The 18,575-nt window shown below is 44.1% G+C and overlaps 2 protein-coding genes across 2 annotated transcripts in view; one reads left to right on the top strand and one right to left on the bottom strand.

The window, feature by feature from the left end:
* Window positions 1–2,621: 2,621 nt before the first annotated feature.
* Window positions 2,622–10,094, bottom strand: ERP29 (endoplasmic reticulum protein 29). Its single transcript, XM_027566615.1, has 3 exons — window positions 9,812–10,094; window positions 4,815–4,953; window positions 2,622–3,436 (listed from the first exon to the last, which is right to left on the bottom strand). Exons 1-3 carry the CDS (start codon window positions 9,944–9,946, stop codon window positions 2,934–2,936), a joined length of 777 nt encoding a protein of 258 aa, XP_027422416.1. The 5' UTR covers window positions 9,947–10,094; the 3' UTR covers window positions 2,622–2,933.
* Window positions 10,095–10,246: 152 nt separating this feature from the next.
* TMEM116 (transmembrane protein 116) overlaps window positions 10,247–18,575 on the top strand; it is a 37,625-nt gene continuing 29,296 nt past the window's right edge. The window contains exon 1 of the mRNA XM_027566610.1: window positions 10,247–10,637. The gene's annotated coding sequence lies outside the window, so the exon portion shown is untranslated. The remainder of the gene's footprint in view (window positions 10,638–18,575) is intronic.

Here is an 18,575-nt window from a genome sequence, read left to right as displayed (position 1 = left end):
GAGACAATAAAGGTAAATATTAGTTTGTAATTAATTCCTGACTGATAAATATAAGTCAGGGTATATGACAGGCGGGTCACCAGAGGACCTCTCAGGTGGCGCCATCTGACCTGAATGATGAAGCATCAGCCTTGGGAAAGGCATGTTCCAGTGACTGGGAAAAATGGTTCAAGTGCCTGGGACTTACCGGAGTGGAAGAGGGGTACAGATTGAGATAGAAGGTGGAGTGGGGATTAGAGCAATCAGGAAACTGTAGCCTGGGGAAGGAATGAGATTTCTAAATTTAGTGCGAAGTTACTGGAGGATTTCAGGCAGGCTGATGACATGGTTTTTTTATCCAAGAGTGTATGAACATACAGGCTGAGATCAAACGTTTATTCATACATGCAACACAGTGGGAAGAGCTGTTTTTCTTCCTAGTTTCCTTTCTGTCCTGTGATATTAAATGCCCTTAACTGAGCCCTGGAAAAGTCAGTTTTTGCTTCTTCAGGTATGAATTAATGCCACCTCAACATTTCTTTTTTTCCCCTTTAACAAAAAAATGGGCACTTGGCTGTTTCTCACTGCCATTTTTGAGTTCCTCAAAAGGTGGACTCAGGTTTATATTTTTTTCACGTTCCCTGTTTTTGAGATGCTGTCACCGCCTCGATGCAGGCATGTTATTCCATAGTAACAAGCGGAGGGTAAGCAACCATGAGCCAAATGCTTATAAAAATTATTTGTGGAGTACCCGTGTTTATGCTTGAGTGTACAGGTTTTTTGCAACCTCAGCTTCCACATACCTAGTAAAAGTGGGTCCCAGATAATGTACTGTTTACGGGTGAGAAAAGCAGTTATTGCAGATACGGCTACTAAGGCCAGGCAGTAAGGTAAGGGATGGGTAAGATTCAAACTCTTAAGCATTGATGAAATGAGCTAAAAATCAGAGTGTCCACCCCACCTCACATTCTTCATCTTGATTCTATCTTAGAAGTTCTCTATTGAAGAACCATTCTTTCTTAAAGCAATTCTAATGCCTCGTGTGTGTGTGTATACCACCAATTACCAAGGACTATTAGTAAAATTACCCTTGGCACTATTTGAGATAACTTGCAGGTTCTTTAGAACAGGACTCATGTTGGCTCCAGGGGCTCATTGTGCTTCAGTTTATCTGGAAATTCCCTTAAAAATTGTGTAGCATTTGATTGTAGGAAGCCATAGCCTTTATTACAGTCTAGTTAGTAGCATCTGAGCCACAGAATATTAGTAATTATATGCTAAGAAGTAGAGGGAAGGAATCCATTGGACATGTTAGGGAAGATTTTTGTGTGGCATATACAAATCACTGCAGATTCTAAATGAGAAACACAGCCTACCTTTAATGAAAAATATTTATGCAAAGAGTCTTTGATGTATGACAATCCAGTCCTATCCAACAGCCCGCATTTCTTCAACTCAAGACCCTAGGCTTATAATGATAGAGGGCATGGACCCATCCAATGAAATGCCCTTGGGTGGGTTGCCACTTTTCTATCTTTCCCCTTACAGTTGAGAAATGGGACCACGTTCAAGGACTGAATTTAGTTTTAGAGTCCTTTCTCTACCTGTCATTTGTCTTACTCTAATTTCTATAAGACAATGAATACTTCATTCTTTGGAAATGACTGTTTTAAGGTAGATGAGAAAAAATTAGAACAGCTCAACAAGTTTACCAGTGAGAAGCATGGAAAAAGATCTTCCAGATTTTTCAGTTAGAACTGAAATGATGAGTAGGGGATATATTGAAATTATTGGGCCTAATATCTAAATAGTTCTTCTTTTGTCAAATATTGAGAGTATCCATGCTGGCTATGGGCAGGTGTTTAGGCTTAAACATTTTTTATCTAGTTGGTTTGAATTGTTAGCCTAAGCTGTGGGATTTTTGTTGTTGTTGTTCCATCCAATTAAACACATGAGTTTTGCTGTATTTTTTGTTTCCAGTGATTTTAAATACCCAATCTGGCTGAAATGGAGGAACAAAGAATTGAAAGTTTTACTTGCCAACACTGCTCAACTTAAATTTCTTTGTGTGGGTACAGTTAGACATTTTATAAGCTGCCATTTGATATTTTCAAATAGTTAAGTATGGAAGTGTGAGAAGAGATTTGAAAGTCAGTACAGTGCTCTCCCACTCTGCTTATTAAAAAGCTGGTGGTTACTGAGTAATCAACAGCGACAAGGTGATTTAGATGGAAAACAATCCCTTTCTAAAGAAACTTTCAAATTGAACTGAGTTATATCATTTAGCTGTCTAAATGCAACTCTTAAAGAAACCTACCAGGTTATATTGGTAAAACTAAGAATCTGTTATATGTATCTCACGGAGCATGGGAAAGAATTTACTGCTATTCAGCTTCAAGGACCAGAAAACGGACAATGCATTCAATCAGCTGCAATCAGTCCACCTGAATCTGAAGACCTGTGGAAAGGAAATTAAAGGTAGGTCTTGAGCTCAGCCTAGTTTCCACAGAGTTACCAGGATAGTCTGTTACCCTGGTAGAGCAGATTCCACACCACCTTAGCTTTAAAAAAAATAAGTTTCAAGGAAAAAGTAGGCCACAGGCCAAAGTATAATTTGTAAAAGAAAACTGAATGGCTACAGGTCTACTTAACGAAAACACAGAAACTTTAATTGGGATCAGAATCATACCTTTCAAGAACCTGGGCAGTATACTCCTCTTTATAGCACCAATTCCTTCTGAGGGGGAATTTCAAAAGCCATCTAAGTGTTCACCAGCTGTCCGCGACCGGCTACAGAGATGTTCCAAGCATAGTCACGTCAGCGTCAGTATCCACGCATGCTCAGATTTCTGGTTTCATGCCACTTTTCCTAAAATTCCGTTATATCCCAGGAGAGTTTCACAGCCAGAAGGTAACTTACCCCTCCCCACCCCACCAAACCCTGGAGTGCCTTCTCACAGCTCCTCCTTCTCACCCCCCTTCTTCTGGAAGGCAGTCAAAATGTTTAAGCTCTTCTGGAGTTCTTCCTTCTTCCCATCACTCATCTTGTTCTTCTCAATCAGCTTGGTGATCCTGGTCATCTCCGATGCTGGGAAATCCTCACCTTGGTCCAAGATCTTTCCCATGATCTTAAGGTATTGCTCGGCCCACTTCTTGTCAGTCTCCTTCACACTCGCAAGGTTGTCCTGCCCCTGCTTCAAGAGGGACTGGCGGGCCTCCACACCAGAGGCCCTGATGAACTCCCCAGCAAGGGTGTCATATGCAGGCAGGCAACCAGGCATACCTAGGTAGATCCCATGTCCCTTTAGCCAGCGCTGGATGGCTCCAACCTTAACTGCCCCACTATACAGGACTGGGTTCTCAAAGTCCCCATCCTGGAAGAGATAGAAGATTGGGTAGTTCTCTTTGTCCAGCTTGTATTTCTCACTCAGCTCCATATTCAGCTTGTCGCCATAATCTGTGAATGGAAACCAGAAATGAGGAACAAGACCCTGAGGAAGGCATGGCGGGAGGTTGCTGTGAGGCCTATCTGAGCTGAGGAGAATTCCGGCTGTCAGAACTCCTCCTCTGCTACTCCCTAACCGTGTGGCATTAGTCAAGTCCTTTAACCTCTGTGACCTTCACTTTCCTCATTTGAAAAGGGGGAATTCTGCATATTTATTATACGTGCCACTACGTGCCAGGGACTGTCCTCTTAAGTGCTCGGGATTTAGTTGTGATTAAGAGTACCACACTCCCTGACCGCAGAGCTTACACTCTTCAAAGGGTGAGAAGAGATAATAAACAAAAGAACGTGAAGTGATTAGTGCCATGACAAAAATGAAACGGTGACACAGTGACTGGGTGAGAAGGCCTCCCTGTGAAGATGACATGAACTCATGGACCTGAAAACGAAGCAGCCAGACATATCAAGATGTGGGAAGTGTTTTGGGCAGAAAGGACTGCAAGTGCAAAAGCTCTGAGGCAGGAATGACCTGTGTGTGTTTAAGGGTTACAAAGTATAGTCTGGCCAGAGCTGAGGGAATGTGTGGTAGGTAATGAACACGGACCCTAACACTTGAGGGCTCTTGGGAGGACCCAATAAGGGGATATGTGCCACTTAACCTGGCAGAGTTAAGCGTTTAATATGTGGGGGTGGTGGTTTTGGTTGCTCAGATGTGTCTGACTCCTTTGCAACCCCATGGACTGTAGCCCATTAGGCTCCTCTGTCCAGGGATTGCCCAGGCAAGAATACTGGAGTGGGTTGCCGTTCCCTCCTCCAGGGCGTCTTTCCGACCCAGGGATCGAACCTGCGTCTCCTCCATTGGCAGGTGGATTCTTTACCACTGAGCCACCAGGGAAGTCCACCATGTGGTAGCTGTTACTATTTGCTGTCTTTCCCAGCAGGCAGTAGCAGCCCCAAGGGCTGACACGACGACAACTAGTTGCTTATACCTCACCAAGACCACCTATTACTGGGTAGTGGTATAGGAGGTGTGGGCTTCCAGTCCTAGGCCTGTCACTTTATAATCTTGAGCAAGTTTCTCTAAGCATCTGTTTCTTCATTTGGGGATCATAAGACTTTTCACAGAGCTGCCACAAGGATGACATACATGTAAAATACTCGGCACAGTGGCCTGGCACACAGTAAACATTTGAGCTGAGTTTCTGTGGTCATAGAATCTGCTCAAGCTAAGCCTGCCGTGGGTACCAGACTCCTTGAAAGGCAATGACCCCATTTACACTAGACGTGTGTGGCTCAGACAGAAAGATGCTGGGATGTTCTGACAAACAGGGAAGTAACCCCTAGTTTCTTCTCCCTCTGCCCTCCTCAGTCATTCCAGACTTATCCATACCTGAGATCCCCACCTCTGCCACCAGGAGATCATCACTGGAAGCTGAGTTTTCAGCCAGACGCTTGAACTCATCCTGCTTCTCACCATAGGGGTACTGGGTGTCAAACTTCACCAGGACGAACTTGCTTTTGGGAATGACCTGAGGGCACATAGAGCTGAGCAAGTAAGGGTTCCCAAGGACCTTTGGGGCTAATTCCCTTTCCCAAGGGACCTCTTTCAGCGTGGAAACCAAGCCCACGAGGGAGACAAGCTTTCACAAACATTCATTCATTCGTTCTTCATCCCTCGATTCATTTAACAATTTGATGATGTTTGCTGTGTCCCGGGGACCCCATTAAGTAGTTGCTCACACAAATCAAACTGTCTGCAATAAGCAATGCTGTAGACGTTCTAAGGCCTTCTCTTCCAGTGGCCCTTTTGGTAAGTTAAGACTACGGAAGCCTACCCTTGGCACACACTAGGTTAGCCCCTGTCACACCCATCATCCCAGGGGGCCTTTCTGGAGCCAACCAACCATCTATAAAGGAGCTGGCACCATGAAAGACACTCTGGTGCGGAGGTCCAGAGTTTGAACTCTGTAATTTCAGGGTTCACAGGAAGTTGCTGAGAGGCTAGGCTTGGGACAGTGTCCCCTCTCTAAACCAGTTAGATCAGTTTAGACTGGTTAACGTAAGCAGTTACATTAGATTTCTAGGTTCTAAACTGTCAGGATCAAGATTTTTATTTTAATTGTAAAATTTACATCACATAAAATTTGCCATTTTAAAGTGTACAATTCAGTGGAATTTATCGCATTAACTATGCTGCACAACCATCACTAATACCTACTTCCAGAATATCTTCCATTTTCATCATTGAAAAGAAGCCACATATCCATTAAGCCGTCATTCCTCAGTCCTCCTCCTAAGTGACTTTTTGTGTCTGGCTTCTTTCACTTAGCATAACGTTTTCAAGATTCATTCATGCTGTAGCATGCATCAGCATTTCATTCCTTTTTATGGCCAAATAAATATTCCATTGTATGGATATATCATATTTTGTTTATCCATTCATCAGTTGAGGGATATTTGGGTTGTTTCCACCTTAGAGTTATTTGTGAATAGTGTTGTTATAAACACTTGTGTATAGGCTTTTGTCTGAACACCTCTTTTCAGCTCTTCTGGGAACATACCTAGGAGTGGAACTGCAGGGTCATATAGCAATTCTATGTTTAACTTAACGAGGAAATGCAAAACTTCACTTTGATGGTTTTACCCAATGCACAGATTTTTATCTAATAAGCTCCCTCAGGTCAGTAGCACTGCTTTCCCTCCTACAACCTTTTATTTTTCTAATCAAAGTCATCATGGCTGGTTAATTTTTCAACACAGGCAATCACTGCTGTAATTAAATCAAGCTGACACTATTCCACTTTTTGTTAGTGTGTGTTCCTTATTTTGTTTGCTGTCCATTTGGTTTTAAAAAATAAATAACAGTGCCCAGGGACACAAAGGAAGAGGGAGTAGAGTCCAGAACAGGTAATCTTTAAATGGTCACTGATCCCCAGAAGTCTGAGCTCTGGAGCCTAACAAGCAGGGAAGACTTAAAAATATAAATCAGATCACATCCCTCTGGCCCATTTGGCCTTATTTTAGTTTCAACAAATATTCCTACCCAGGTCCTTTTCATTTGCTGTCTCTACTGGCTGGAGTGCCCTTTCCCTGGGCCTTTCCATGGTTATCAAAGCTGAGTACAAATGTCCTCTCTAACAGAGGCCTCCTGTGCTCATACCATCTAATTCTGCTTCCTTTCCATGGAACTCTATCATGCCACCCTGCACCAGTTTCTTCACTGCATTAATCACTCTCTGAAATCCTTATTTGCTTGTTGTCAGTCCTCTCCACTAGAATATACATTTATGAGAATAGGAACCCTCTCTTACCTGTTTTCTGCTGTATCCCTAGTGCCCAACATCACCTAGCATGTGACAGATATTCCAAAAATATCTAATGAATGAACAAACCCAGGGTAGGCTTTGGTAGCAGATGCAACATGTCCAAGGAGAAAATTTTTTACAAAAATACGTGATAACCTACCTTCAAAGGGAGCTCCATTTATATTACAGAATAATATTAATAATCATGTCTCTGTGTGTGTATGTGTGTGTGTTAGGTCACTCAGTCGTGTCTGACTCTATGACCCCATGGACTGTAGTTCACCAGGCTCCTCTGTCTGTGGCATTTTCCAGACAAGAATACTAGAGTGGGTTGCCATTCCCTTCTCCAGAATTAATAATCATACAGTGGTTTAATACTGAAATAGAACAGAGAGGACTTCATCTTTTATTTTCACCATTTTTAGCCATCACAGAATGGTTTTGAATGGCAAAGTGAAAGTCGCTAAGTCGTGTCCCACTCTTTGCAACCCCATGGACTATATATGGTCCATGGAATTCTCCAGGCCAGAATACTGCAGTGGGTAGCCTTTCCCTTCTCCAGGGGATCTTCCCAACCCAGGGATCAAACCCAGGTCTCCCTCACTGCAGGTGGATTCTTTACCAGCTGAGCCACAAGTGAAGCCCTCGTTTGAATGGCAAACATTTGCATGATTAATTTTTTCTTGTTCTCTTACTCAATCTGTACCTTTGAACTGCTTTAGAAATCTCTCTCCTTTCCTCATCCTTGGGGAATCTGCTTCACATTAACCTACATTTAGGCACCTTGTTTCTTCAATGTATTGATGAGTTCATCATTCATTCATTGAATTAAAAGGTACTGACAGCCTATCATTGCCAGGCACTGTTCTAAGTGAACACAGAACTAAAGGAAACAGACAGGGTCTCTTATTTTTAGTGATCGTAAAGGGCAAGAAACAAACAAACAAAAAACAACACTGGAGATCACAGAAAGACCCATGGATACAGTGACCCTAGGAAGCTCCCCTTTTGTTCTACAGTGATGGAAGAGAGTGAGATTTAGAAACAGATTGGAGAAAACATTTGTTCAGTCAACAGATTATTACTGAGCATCTTCTAGGTAACAGGTCTAGGTCGTGCAGATGATCAGTGAACAAGACAGACAAGGTAGTCCTTCATAAGTATATAATATTCTAGTGTGGGAGACAATACACTGCTGCTACTGCTGCTGCTAAGTCACTTCAGTGGTGTCCAACTCTGTGCAGCCCCATAGACGGCAGCCCACCAGGCTCCCCCGTCCCTGGGATTCTCTGGGCAAGAACACTGGAGTGGGTGACAATACACTAGGCAAGGAAAAAAAAAAACAGTGATGAGAGTTCAGAGAAATCAAACAGAGCAATGTGACTGGCACTTCAGATTGCACGAGGGGGAAATTGAGAAAGCTAAAGTGTTTATCACTCCGTTGTGTGCAACTCTGAAACCCTGTGGACTGTAGCCTGCCAGGATCCTCTGTCCATGGGGATTCTCCAGGCAATACTGGAGTGGGTAGCCATTCCCTTCTCCAGGGGATCTCCCTGACCCAGGATGGAACCCAGGTTTCCTGCACTACGGGCAGATTTTTTCCTGTGTGAGCCACCAGAAAAACCCCTGGAGTGGAGGGGGTGGAGGTAATTTGAAAAGATAACATTTAACCCAAGCCTGAATGAAGAGGAGCAACCAACCTTTCAAAGATTGAGCCAAGAATGTTCTACTCACAAAGAACTGCAAGTACAAGGGCCTAAGGCAATAAGGAGCTAGGAATAGCCAGAGGACAGAGCACTACAAGGGTGGTTGAAGCAGAGGGGACAAAGAGGGGAATCGTTAAGGTTCGATGAAAGGAAGAGGGAAGCAGGGATCAGATCATGCAGGAAGTCAGCTACCGTGTGAGCCGACTGAGAGGCTCCAGAGTGAAAATCTGGAGACTAGTGAGGAAACTACTTAAGATATAGCCTAGACTAGGGTGGTAGCTATAAAGATGGAGACACACCAGTCGATGAGGAAATACTGCTACCGTTAACAGTGCGAAGTTTCCCTCTAAGTCACATTTGGTCTGTGATGTTATACCATATCCATGCTTGGGTGGTAGCGGGTTCCCTTTGCCAAGAAAGGCCCCCAAAGCAAAGGGTACTGTGGGGGTGTGCCTGACAACCAACTGGTCATACCTACACTTTTGAATTCTTGAAACTTTGCATTCAGTGAGCCACAGGTGCCAACTCCACAACGGGGAACCCTTTCAAAAATACTGAGTTCAACCAAATGAGACAGATTTAGCGCTCCACTTCTTGGTTTCACTTCCCAGCAATGGGTACAAATTAAGAAAATAAAACGAATGGCTCTCTCTCAACACTCAGCTTGCCCATCACAACGGGCAAGGTTAGAAAGGTGCCAGTGGGTGCAAAATTAGAGGACTGGGACTGCATTCAGCCTTCAACATTCCCAAAGTCCATTTACCCAGGCCAAGACCCTAATTCTGTAAATATGGAGGCAGGGGTAGAGGCGAATTCTTCCATGTCTCGACCCGATTTTATCTGTCACCAGGCCCAAGACATTCACTAGAGTGGAAGAACCGAAACTTATTCTTAAAACCTGCACTTTTTAAGGAGACGCAGAATATAGTGGTTGCAATCGAAGCCAACGCGAGAGGGGCGCTGAAACGCAGGCTAACAAGCCGCCTTTCGACCTTCGCCTCAGCTCTGCTTGGAGCTGGATGGCATCCGCCTCGCACCGCCCTCCGGTACTCCAACTTGGGACTCAAGGATTGGGTCTCGCCCGGCACCGCCCTCTTCCCTTAGGCGACGGGAAGGCTGCATCTCCGCAATTCTTTAGCAAAAGAAGAAGCAAATGCAAATACTGCAAAGGTGTTTGGGGACCCTCGATCATATGCTCTATGGTCAGGATACGGTCTGGGCCCAGAGTCCATCAGTCCTACAGGACGGTGGGAAGTCCCCGGACCGTCGCTACAGACCACCTCCTGCCAGCTGTCAGTCCCCTGCGTCCCCTCACGGGTGCGCGCTCCCCTGGGCGGTCTGGCTGCACCTGAGCGCTAGATCCCCGGCCCCTTTACCTTGTAGAAAGTGATTGTATCCAGGGGAAGGGCGCCCTTGGTGTGCAGGCCACTGCTGTCTTGCGGCGCGGAGAGGAGGAACAGAAGGGGAAATAATGGGGAGAGAGAAGCGGCGCGGGGAATGGCGGCAGCCATAACGCCGGATTCTGGCAGTAGGTGCTGGGAAGGCTGTAGTGGAGAAAACGCTGACCCAGGGACCACGAAGTTTAGGCGGCCAGGCTCGGGTGCGCGCACGTGTACAGCCCACCGAGCACACGCCGGCCTAGGCTGAGAGGGAGGAGCCACGTGAGGGGCGGGGAAATGGAGCTGCCGCGCGTGCGCACTCGGCGAAGCCCGCACGGGTCGAGGGTGAGAAGGCGGGGCCGCGTAGGGGGTGGGGGACGGACGGCAGTGCCGGGGAGGCTGGGGGAGGGGATGAGGAAGCGGAGGAGGCGAAGGAGAGTCTGCTGCGCACGCGCACTCTGCGAGGTTGGCCCTCTACCTGGCCTTTTCCGCTCATGCTCCGCCTGAGGCGCGGCGAGAAGCTCGTCTTTGACGTGTTAGCAACTTTTCGTTTGCTGTCTCTCCTCTTTTTCGAAGGCGGCGAGGCAGGCTTTCATTTGTTTCTGCCTCTAGCCCGTCAGGCAGTCGGCTGGGACCTGTTGCTACTTTGTTAGCCAGTCTGATTGCAACTACCCCTCCGCCAGGTGGCCCAGTATTTTCCTCAGTCAGTCACACTCCGCTCCCTCAGCCGCGACCGGAGTTGGACAGTGAGACTCAACTCTTCGTCAGTGTGGTGGTCAGGCCTTTTCTGCCGCTGCCCAAGTCCGATATTAGGCCTGCTCTGGTGAGTGCCTCACCAGGGAGGCTCCGGGCTCCTATAAAAATAGGCTTCCTTGAAAGTTGACATAGGACATAGGTCTACCTATGGTCTAGGCTCTCTGAAAAATTTTTTGAAAGTTCTAGTAATTGTCTTCAACCAGTGTTTGTTCAGGGTAGTTTGCACCGTATCCTGGTTTTGCCCGCGGGAATACAGAATGCAGAGCTGTGTACTGAACAGACTCAGTGGTGGGCGGTGGAGGCGTGGAAATGGCCTTATAACCATTATAATGTAATTGGTAGAAAATAAGACTATTAATTTCGTGCAAACACAAATGGAGATTCAGTCAGCCAGGAGTGTCAAGGAAAGTTCTGGATGGGAAAACCTCTGGTGGCTGGGTCTTGAAAAAAGGTGTTTATAAGGCAAACACCAAAGAGTATTTCTAGCAAGGGGGAAAGTATAATGAATCTGTGGCGGTAAACGGGGGTTGCGTTGTTAAGGGTCTCATCAAGATAACAGGTTTGGAGCCACCAGAGGTTTTATCCAGGAGAGTGACTTAGATTTGCTGTCACTCAGCAATAAAGGGGGTGCACTGGAAGGCAGAAAGCTGAGGGCAGGGAAATTCATTGCAGTAGTCTTGGTGGGAGAGACTAAGGTCCTGTAATAGATCCTAACAGTAAAGATGAAGAGATGAGGATGGGATTGAAACTTTTATAGGGTAGATTTCACAAGACTTGATGAACAAATGGATGTGCTGATAAAAGAATAAGTTACATAACACATTATAAGGGGCTTCAGTTCAGTTCAGTTCAGTCACTCAGTCGTATCCGACTCTTTGCGACCCCATGAATCGCAGCATGCCAGGCCTCCCTGTCCATCACCAACTCCCGGAGTTCACTGAGACTCACGTCCATCGAGTCAGTGATGCCATCCAGCCATCTCATCCTCTGTTGTCCCCTTCTCCTCCTGCCCCCAATGCCTCCCAGCATCAGAGTCTTTTCCAATGAGTCAACTCTTCGCATGAGGTGGCCAAAGTACTGGAGTTTCAGCTTTAGCATCATTCCCTCCAAAGAAATCCCAGGGCTGATCTCCTTCAGAATGGTCTGGTTTGATCTCCTCACAGTCCAAGGGACTCTCAAGAGTCTTCTCCAACACCACACTTCAAAAGCATCAATTCTTCAGCACTCAGCTTTCTTCACAGTCCAACTCTCACACCCATACTTGACCACTGGAAAAACCATAGCCCTGTCTAGACGGACCTTTGTTGGCAAAGTAATGTCTCTGCTTTTCAATATGCTGTCTAGGTTGGTCATAACTTTCCTTCCAAGGAGTACGAGTCTTTTAATTTCATGGCTGCAATCACCATCTGCAGTGATTTAGCACCAAATTAACCATTGTTGTGCTGTTGTATAGTCACTGAGTCGTGTCCAACTCTTTTGCAACCCCAGGGACAGTAGCCCACCAAGCTGCTCTGTCCAGGGGATTCTCCAGGCAAGAGTATAGGGGTGGGTAGCCATATACTTCTCCAGGGGATCTTCTTAACCTAGGGATCGAACCCCTGTGTGCTCCATCTCCTGCTTTGGCAGGTGGAGTCTTCTCATTGAGCCACCTGGGAAGCCCGGAGTAACCATTGCAGGTGTCCAATAAATGTGTGTGTGTGTACGTGTGTATATATGTGTGTATAAGAGAGTCATCAAAGATAATAGCCAATCTTGGATGGCCAGTTTAGATAGAAATTTTGAGAGAATCCTCTGTGTGTGTGTGGTGGGAAGGTTCAGAAACATTTGAGTTTTCCCTGGTAAATTATTAAATAAAATGTGCCACATAGACAAATGAATAAAAGTTGGAGGAAGGGATAATTACTGTGAGGTAAAGTGGTTTAAAAAGTCTTCATGTAGGAGGTGGAAATGGAGTTAAGCTTTAGAAGAAAGAATGTTTTAGATGAAGAACAAATTAAAAAGAAGTTGTAATGAGCATGATGCTTTGGGGAATGACTGGCTTGGCTTGAAGGAGTTCTTGAAACAGAAAGTTAAGACAGTTTTAAGCCCAGTTAGGGGAGAATCTTAAAAATCAAATGCTGTTTTGTCCTGTAGTCATTGTGTGCTTGTGTGCTTAGTCACTTAGTCGAGTCTGACTCTTTGTGACCCCATGGATGGTAGCCGCCAGTCTCCTCTGTCCATGGAGATTCTCCAGGCAAAAAGACTGGAGTGGGTGGCATGCCTTCCTCCAGGGGATCTTCCCAACCCAGGGATCAAACCCAGGTCTCCCACATTGCAGGCGGATTCTTTATGTTTGGGGCACCAGGGAAGTCCCCTGTAATCAATAAGGAGGTGTTCTCCACTTCTGAGTATATGAATGCCTAGAGTACATCGGTGGTGGTTAGTATGGTTGATCAGGAGTGACTTTCTAGTCATGATTCGCTTAGAAGTGGGTTTTGAAAAAAGTGAAAGAAGTGGTTTGGTTGGAGAGGAAAGGGAAACGCTGGTATTTTGCTATGAATTGCAAACATATAGTAATTGTATTAAGCTCCCTTTCAATAGTGCACTGGTCCCAGTTAGTTACCTCATGATATAATTAGATTTCTTGACTTCAGGACCTTGACAACCATCATCTACACAAATAAGCCAAGTATAAGTCTCCATATTTAGGAAGTCATAAAATCCCAGTTGACACATGTGGAAAATTAAAAGGCTCACCCTGGGTATTGTATGGAGGTAGCCTGGTAGGCTGCAGTCCATGGGATCGATAAGAGTCGGACACGACTGAGCGACTTCACTTTCACTTTTCACTTTCATGCATTGGAGAAGGAAATGGCAACCCACTCCAGTGTTCTTGCCTGGAGAATCCCAGGGATGGGGGAGCCTGGTGGGCTGCCGTCTATGGGGTCGCACAGAGTCGGACACGACTGAAGTGACTTAGCAGCAGTAGCAGGAAGGAGGAGGCGGCAAGGCACGCTGGCTTAGTGAAATAAGAAGGAAGGAAAAGGACATGGTCTGCTGAGACAACTAATATATAAATTCTCCCATCTTTTTTGCGTAACATCATCAAGCTGATGACCCCCCAGTCTCATTGATCTCTTTGCTCTTTCTCTTATACACAAGGCATGTTCCTGCCTCAGAGCTTTTATACTGGCTTTCTTTGTCTAGAACACTTCTTCTTCAAGATACTCCTATGGCTGGCTCCTGCATTTCCCTCAAGCCTTTGCTTAAATGTCAGCTTCCTAAGATCTACCCTGACCATCCTTGAAAAAATCGGTTCTCTCTGAGCATTCATATACTCAGAAGTGGATAATAGTTCCTTATTGACTACAGGGGACTTCCCTGGTGGCTCAAACATAAAGAATCTGCCTGCAATGTGGGAGACCTGGGTTTGATCTGGGTTTGATCCCTGGGTTGGGAAGATCCCCTGGAGGAGGGCATGCCACCCTCTCCAGTCTTTTTGCCTGGAGAATCTCCATGGACAGAGGAGACTGGCGGCTACCATCCATGGGGTCACAGTCAGACACGACTAAGTGACTAAGCACACAATCACACATTGACTACAGGACAAAACAGCATTTGATTTTCAAGATTCTCCCCTAACTGGGCTTCAAACTGTCTGCTTTCCATCTCTTTTCTCCCTTATTTTTTTCTCCATAACACTCTTCAACTTAACATACTGTATAATTTCTTAATTTTACTTAGTATCTGTTTCCCATGAAGGATGAGTTTGGTTTTGTTTTTCTTGTTGTTTTGTCTGTTGGGTTCACTGTTCCCAGCACCTAGAACAGTGTCTGGCACATGGTAGATGCTCAATACATTCTTGTTCTGTGAATAAGTGAATCAAGTCAATGAGAGAGAAACTATTCCATGCCTGTCTTTCAAAATTTGATTCTTTCTTCATTCCCTTCTGAGATCACATGTTGTTCTTTGGCACTATCCTCTCCCTGAGGGCTAATTGCTTTCCCCCTGGAAGGTTTTGGTGATATTAACAGTAGTTCTTTTGACAGAGATGTCTTAATGAACACTTAAGGCAGACTTCTCATTAAAAAATTGTTACAGAGGGAAGATTTGCTCCACAGTATGATTTTCTCCAAGCCCCGTACTCCTATAAGGAGCTTTCAATGTTTAATAACTATTTACTGAACATCTTTTACTCACACACTTCTGGGGACAAGGGTTACACTGGTGAAAAGAACAGATGTGCCCCCTGCAGTCCTAGAGGAAAGACTTAACATTAAGTACGTATTCAAATAACTATACAATTACAAGTCTACCGTCCTTTCTCCTTATAAAAATGTTTTAGTTATCAACGGCTTTCTACAATTTCTATGACTTCTAGCAATTTCTACAGTTTTCTACAACTTTATCAATTTTTCCAGTTTCACATGAACTCTCACATTTCATTCAGTGGTTTGTTGGGTTAACTTCCAAGCTTTACCAAAGCCCTGGAGTGTAATTTGTTCAGGCGAGGAGTGGTGTATTCATTTAGAGCAGTCAGGTGCTCTCTTACAATGTTTATCTTCGGTTCCCTCTTACAGTGTTTGTTTTACACTTTTTATTCTAAATATTCTTTTCAGTAGGAAAGACAGAAACATGTTATCCATTAATCGTTATATCATGAATTTCAGCAACGGGAAATATCCTTCCTTGCTTTTGTCCCAAACTTCCTTTTTTTAGACATTAGAGTTTTGAGATGCAATTTAGATACCATACAATTCATCCTTTTAAAGTATACAATTCAGTGGTTTCCAGTAGAATTGTACAACTATCACCACTAGTTAATTTTAAAATATTTTTTATTACCCTAAAAAGAAAGCCTGTACCCATTAGCAGTCACTCCCCAGTTCCCTCCCAAACTTTCTTACCCTAAACAACACTAATCTACTTTCTGTCGCTGTAAATTTGCCTGTTTGGGACTTTTTGTATGAATGAAATTGTATAATATGTTGCCCTTTGTCATTAGCTTTTTCACCTAGCCTAATGACTTCAAGACGCTTACTCCTTGGAAGGAAAGTTATGACCAACCTAGATAGCATATTGAAAAGCAGAGACATTACTTTGCCAACAAAGGTCTGTCCAGTCAAGGCTATCGTTTTTCCAGTGGTCAAGTATGGGTGTGAGAGTTGGACTGTGAAGAAAGCTGAGTGCTGAAGAATTGATGCTTTTGAAGTGTGGTGTTGGAGAAGACTCTTGAGAGTCCCTTGGACTGCAAGGAGATCCAACCAGTCCATTCTAAAGGAGATCAGCCCTGGGATTTCTTTGGAGGGAATGATGCTAAAGCTGAAACTCCAGTACTTTGGCCACCTCATGCGAAGAGTTGACTCATTGGAAAAGACTCTGATGCTGGGAGGGATTGGGGGCAGGAGGAGAAGGGGACGACAGAGGATGAGATGGCTGGATGGCATCACTGACTCGATGGACGTGAGTCTCAGTGAACTCCGGGAGTTGGTGATGGACAGGGAGGCCTGGCGTGCTGCGATTCATGGGGTCGAAAAGAGTCGGACACGACTGAGCGACTGAACTGAACTGAATGACTTCAAGGTTCATCCATGATGTAGCATGTATCAGTACTTCTTTTAACTGCTGAATAATATTCCACTGAACTAGTATAGCACATCTTATTAACACATTTATGTGTTCACCAAATTGACGGACGTTGGCGTTTCTACTTTTTGTCTCTTATGCATAACACTATTATGAATATTTGTGTCAAAATTTTTGTGTGAGCATAGTGTTTTAATCTCTTAGGTGTATACCTAGAAGTAGAACTGGGTTTATACCTAGGAGCTGAGCCATACAGGATATATTTAACCTTTTGTGAAACTGACAGAATGGCTGCAATGTTTTACATGTCCATCAGGAATAGATGAGGTTTCCTGTTTCCATCCTAGTAGGTGTGAAATGTCATCTCATTGTGATTTTAATTTGTATTTCCCTGGTGGCTTATGATGTTGATCATCTTTTCATGTGTTTATTGATTATTTGTATAATTTCTGGGATAAGTCTTTAATTTTAAGCCTTTGCCTATGAATTCCCTGGTGGTCCGGTGGTTAAGGCTTTGTGCTTTCACTGCCAGAGCTCAGGTTGGATCCCTAGTTGGGGAACTAAGATCCTACAAGCTGTGAAGTGCAGGAAAAACAGAACAAAACCTGTTGCCCATTTTTAAATTGGATTGTATTATTGAGTTATAGGAATTCTCTCTATATATACAAATCCCCTTATTAGATATATGGTTTATAAATACGTCGTGGGTTGTCTTTTTTACTGTCTTGACGGTATCCTTTGAAGAACTAAAGTTTATAATTTTGAAGAAGCCAATTTATATATATATTTTTCTGTTGTTGCTTGTGCTTTTGTTATCATATCTAAGATGAAATTGTCTAATAAAAGAATTCTCTTGATGGCCCATTAATTTTTTAAATTACCTTTCCCTGTTTTCCCATTAACCAGTTTCCTGTGAGTAGCACTGTCCTGTTAAGAGTAAGAACTGTGATCAGACTGACTGAGTTTGATTGTAGGTGTTATCACTTGCTAATTCTGTAATCAGAAGGAAAATGACTCAACTTCTTTAAGCCTCAATTTCTTCATCTGTAAAATAGGAATAATACTTCTTACCTCAAAGATTGTGTTGAGGATTAAAATGCTTACATAGAAAGCACTTGATAACTGGTAATGATTATTATTAGAAATTTTCTTTAAGTACTAATTTTGCTTAATTAAAATACTTTATTACATAGGTGTTTTTCTTGACTTCGTACCCACTGCAGTAACTTGATTCTGGTAGAAATGTAGTGAGTATCTGTTAAGTTGATATGTCATATATACTAGTAGGGCTTCTCAGGTGGTGCTAGTGATCAAGAACCCACCTGCCAGTCCAGGAGACTTAAGAGACTCAGGCTCAATCCCTGGTTTGGGAAGATCCCCTGGAGGAGGGCACAGCAACCCACTCTAGTATTCTTGCCTGGAGAATCCCACAGACAGAGGAGCCTGGCAGGCTACAGTCCATAGGGCCACACGGAATCAGACATGACTGAAGTGACTTAGCACACATGCACATATACTAGTGCAGAAGAATTGATGCTTTTGAACTGTGGTGCTGGAGAAGACTCTTGAGAGTCCCTTGGACTACAAGGAGATCCAACCAGTCCATCCTAAAGGAGATCAGTCCTGGGTGTTCGTTGGAAGGACTAATGTTGAAGCTGAAACTCCAGTACTTTGGCCACCTGATGCGAAGAGCTGACTCATCTGAAAAGACCCTGATGCTGGGAAAGATTGAGGGCAGGAGGAGAAGGGGACGACAGAGGATGAGATGGTTGGATGGCATCACTGACTCAATGGACAGGAGTTTGGCTGAACTCCAGGAGTTGGTGATGGACAGGGAGGCCTGGCGTGCTGTGGTTCATGGGGTCACAAAGAGTCGGACACAACTGAGCAACTGAACTGAACTGAACTGAACATATACTAGTAGCCCATTACATTGCAAACTGGGATGTGTTTTAACTTGCTAAGGAGCTAAGTAAAAAGAAAAGAGAAAACTGAAAATATATATCACCCACTTCATCATTGGGCTTGGATTAGCCCTTGTAGAAAAGGATTTGGGAGGATTATGTTTCCAAAGACATGTCAGAGGGAAACAGTGCTAAATATACAGGCAGGGGATTAATTTATAGAGAAAAATAGAAAAGTAAATCCCCAAATGTTGGTTGGTGGCATAAGCTGTTTTAGAAGAGAGGCCAAAAGAGAAAAGTTCTCTTGCCAAAAGTAGCAGACTGATTTGCCGTGGCTGTTCTCTGAATAGTTTGACATTTGTTCTTGACTGAGACAAGAGTCCTTTGTTCAAAAACATTCTCTTATCACTGGTGAGACTGTAATTAGTCCCTCACCCTTATTAGATAGATGTGTGATTAGAGGCCTCGAAACTCTAAGACTTTGTGGTAGGAGTTTCTGATCCAGAAATATACTGGTATTTTAATTTGTTGATCTA

This window comes from Bos indicus x Bos taurus, chromosome 17, assembly GCF_003369695.1.
Source record: "Bos indicus x Bos taurus breed Angus x Brahman F1 hybrid chromosome 17, Bos_hybrid_MaternalHap_v2.0, whole genome shotgun sequence".
In the NCBI taxonomy this organism is placed as follows: Eukaryota; Metazoa; Chordata; class Mammalia; order Artiodactyla; family Bovidae; genus Bos; species Bos indicus x Bos taurus.
Note: the sequence above shows the minus strand (reverse complement) of the source record. Positions and strands in the feature narration are given on the sequence as shown.

Bases quoted from the DNA above. Each gene is read 5' to 3' on its own strand.
- ERP29 (XM_027566615.1), bottom strand. From the start codon at position 9,946: ATGGCTGCCGCCATTCCCCGCGCCGCTTCTCTCTCCCCATTATTTCCC. The intron at 4,954-9,811 runs GTAAAGGGGCCG...ATGTGCCCTCAG, and splicing joins ATACAATCACTTTCTACAAG to GTCATTCCCAAAAGCAAGTT. The intron at 3,437-4,814 runs GTATGGATAAGT...TTCCATTCACAG, and splicing joins GGCAGAGGTGGGGATCTCAG to ATTATGGCGACAAGCTGAAT.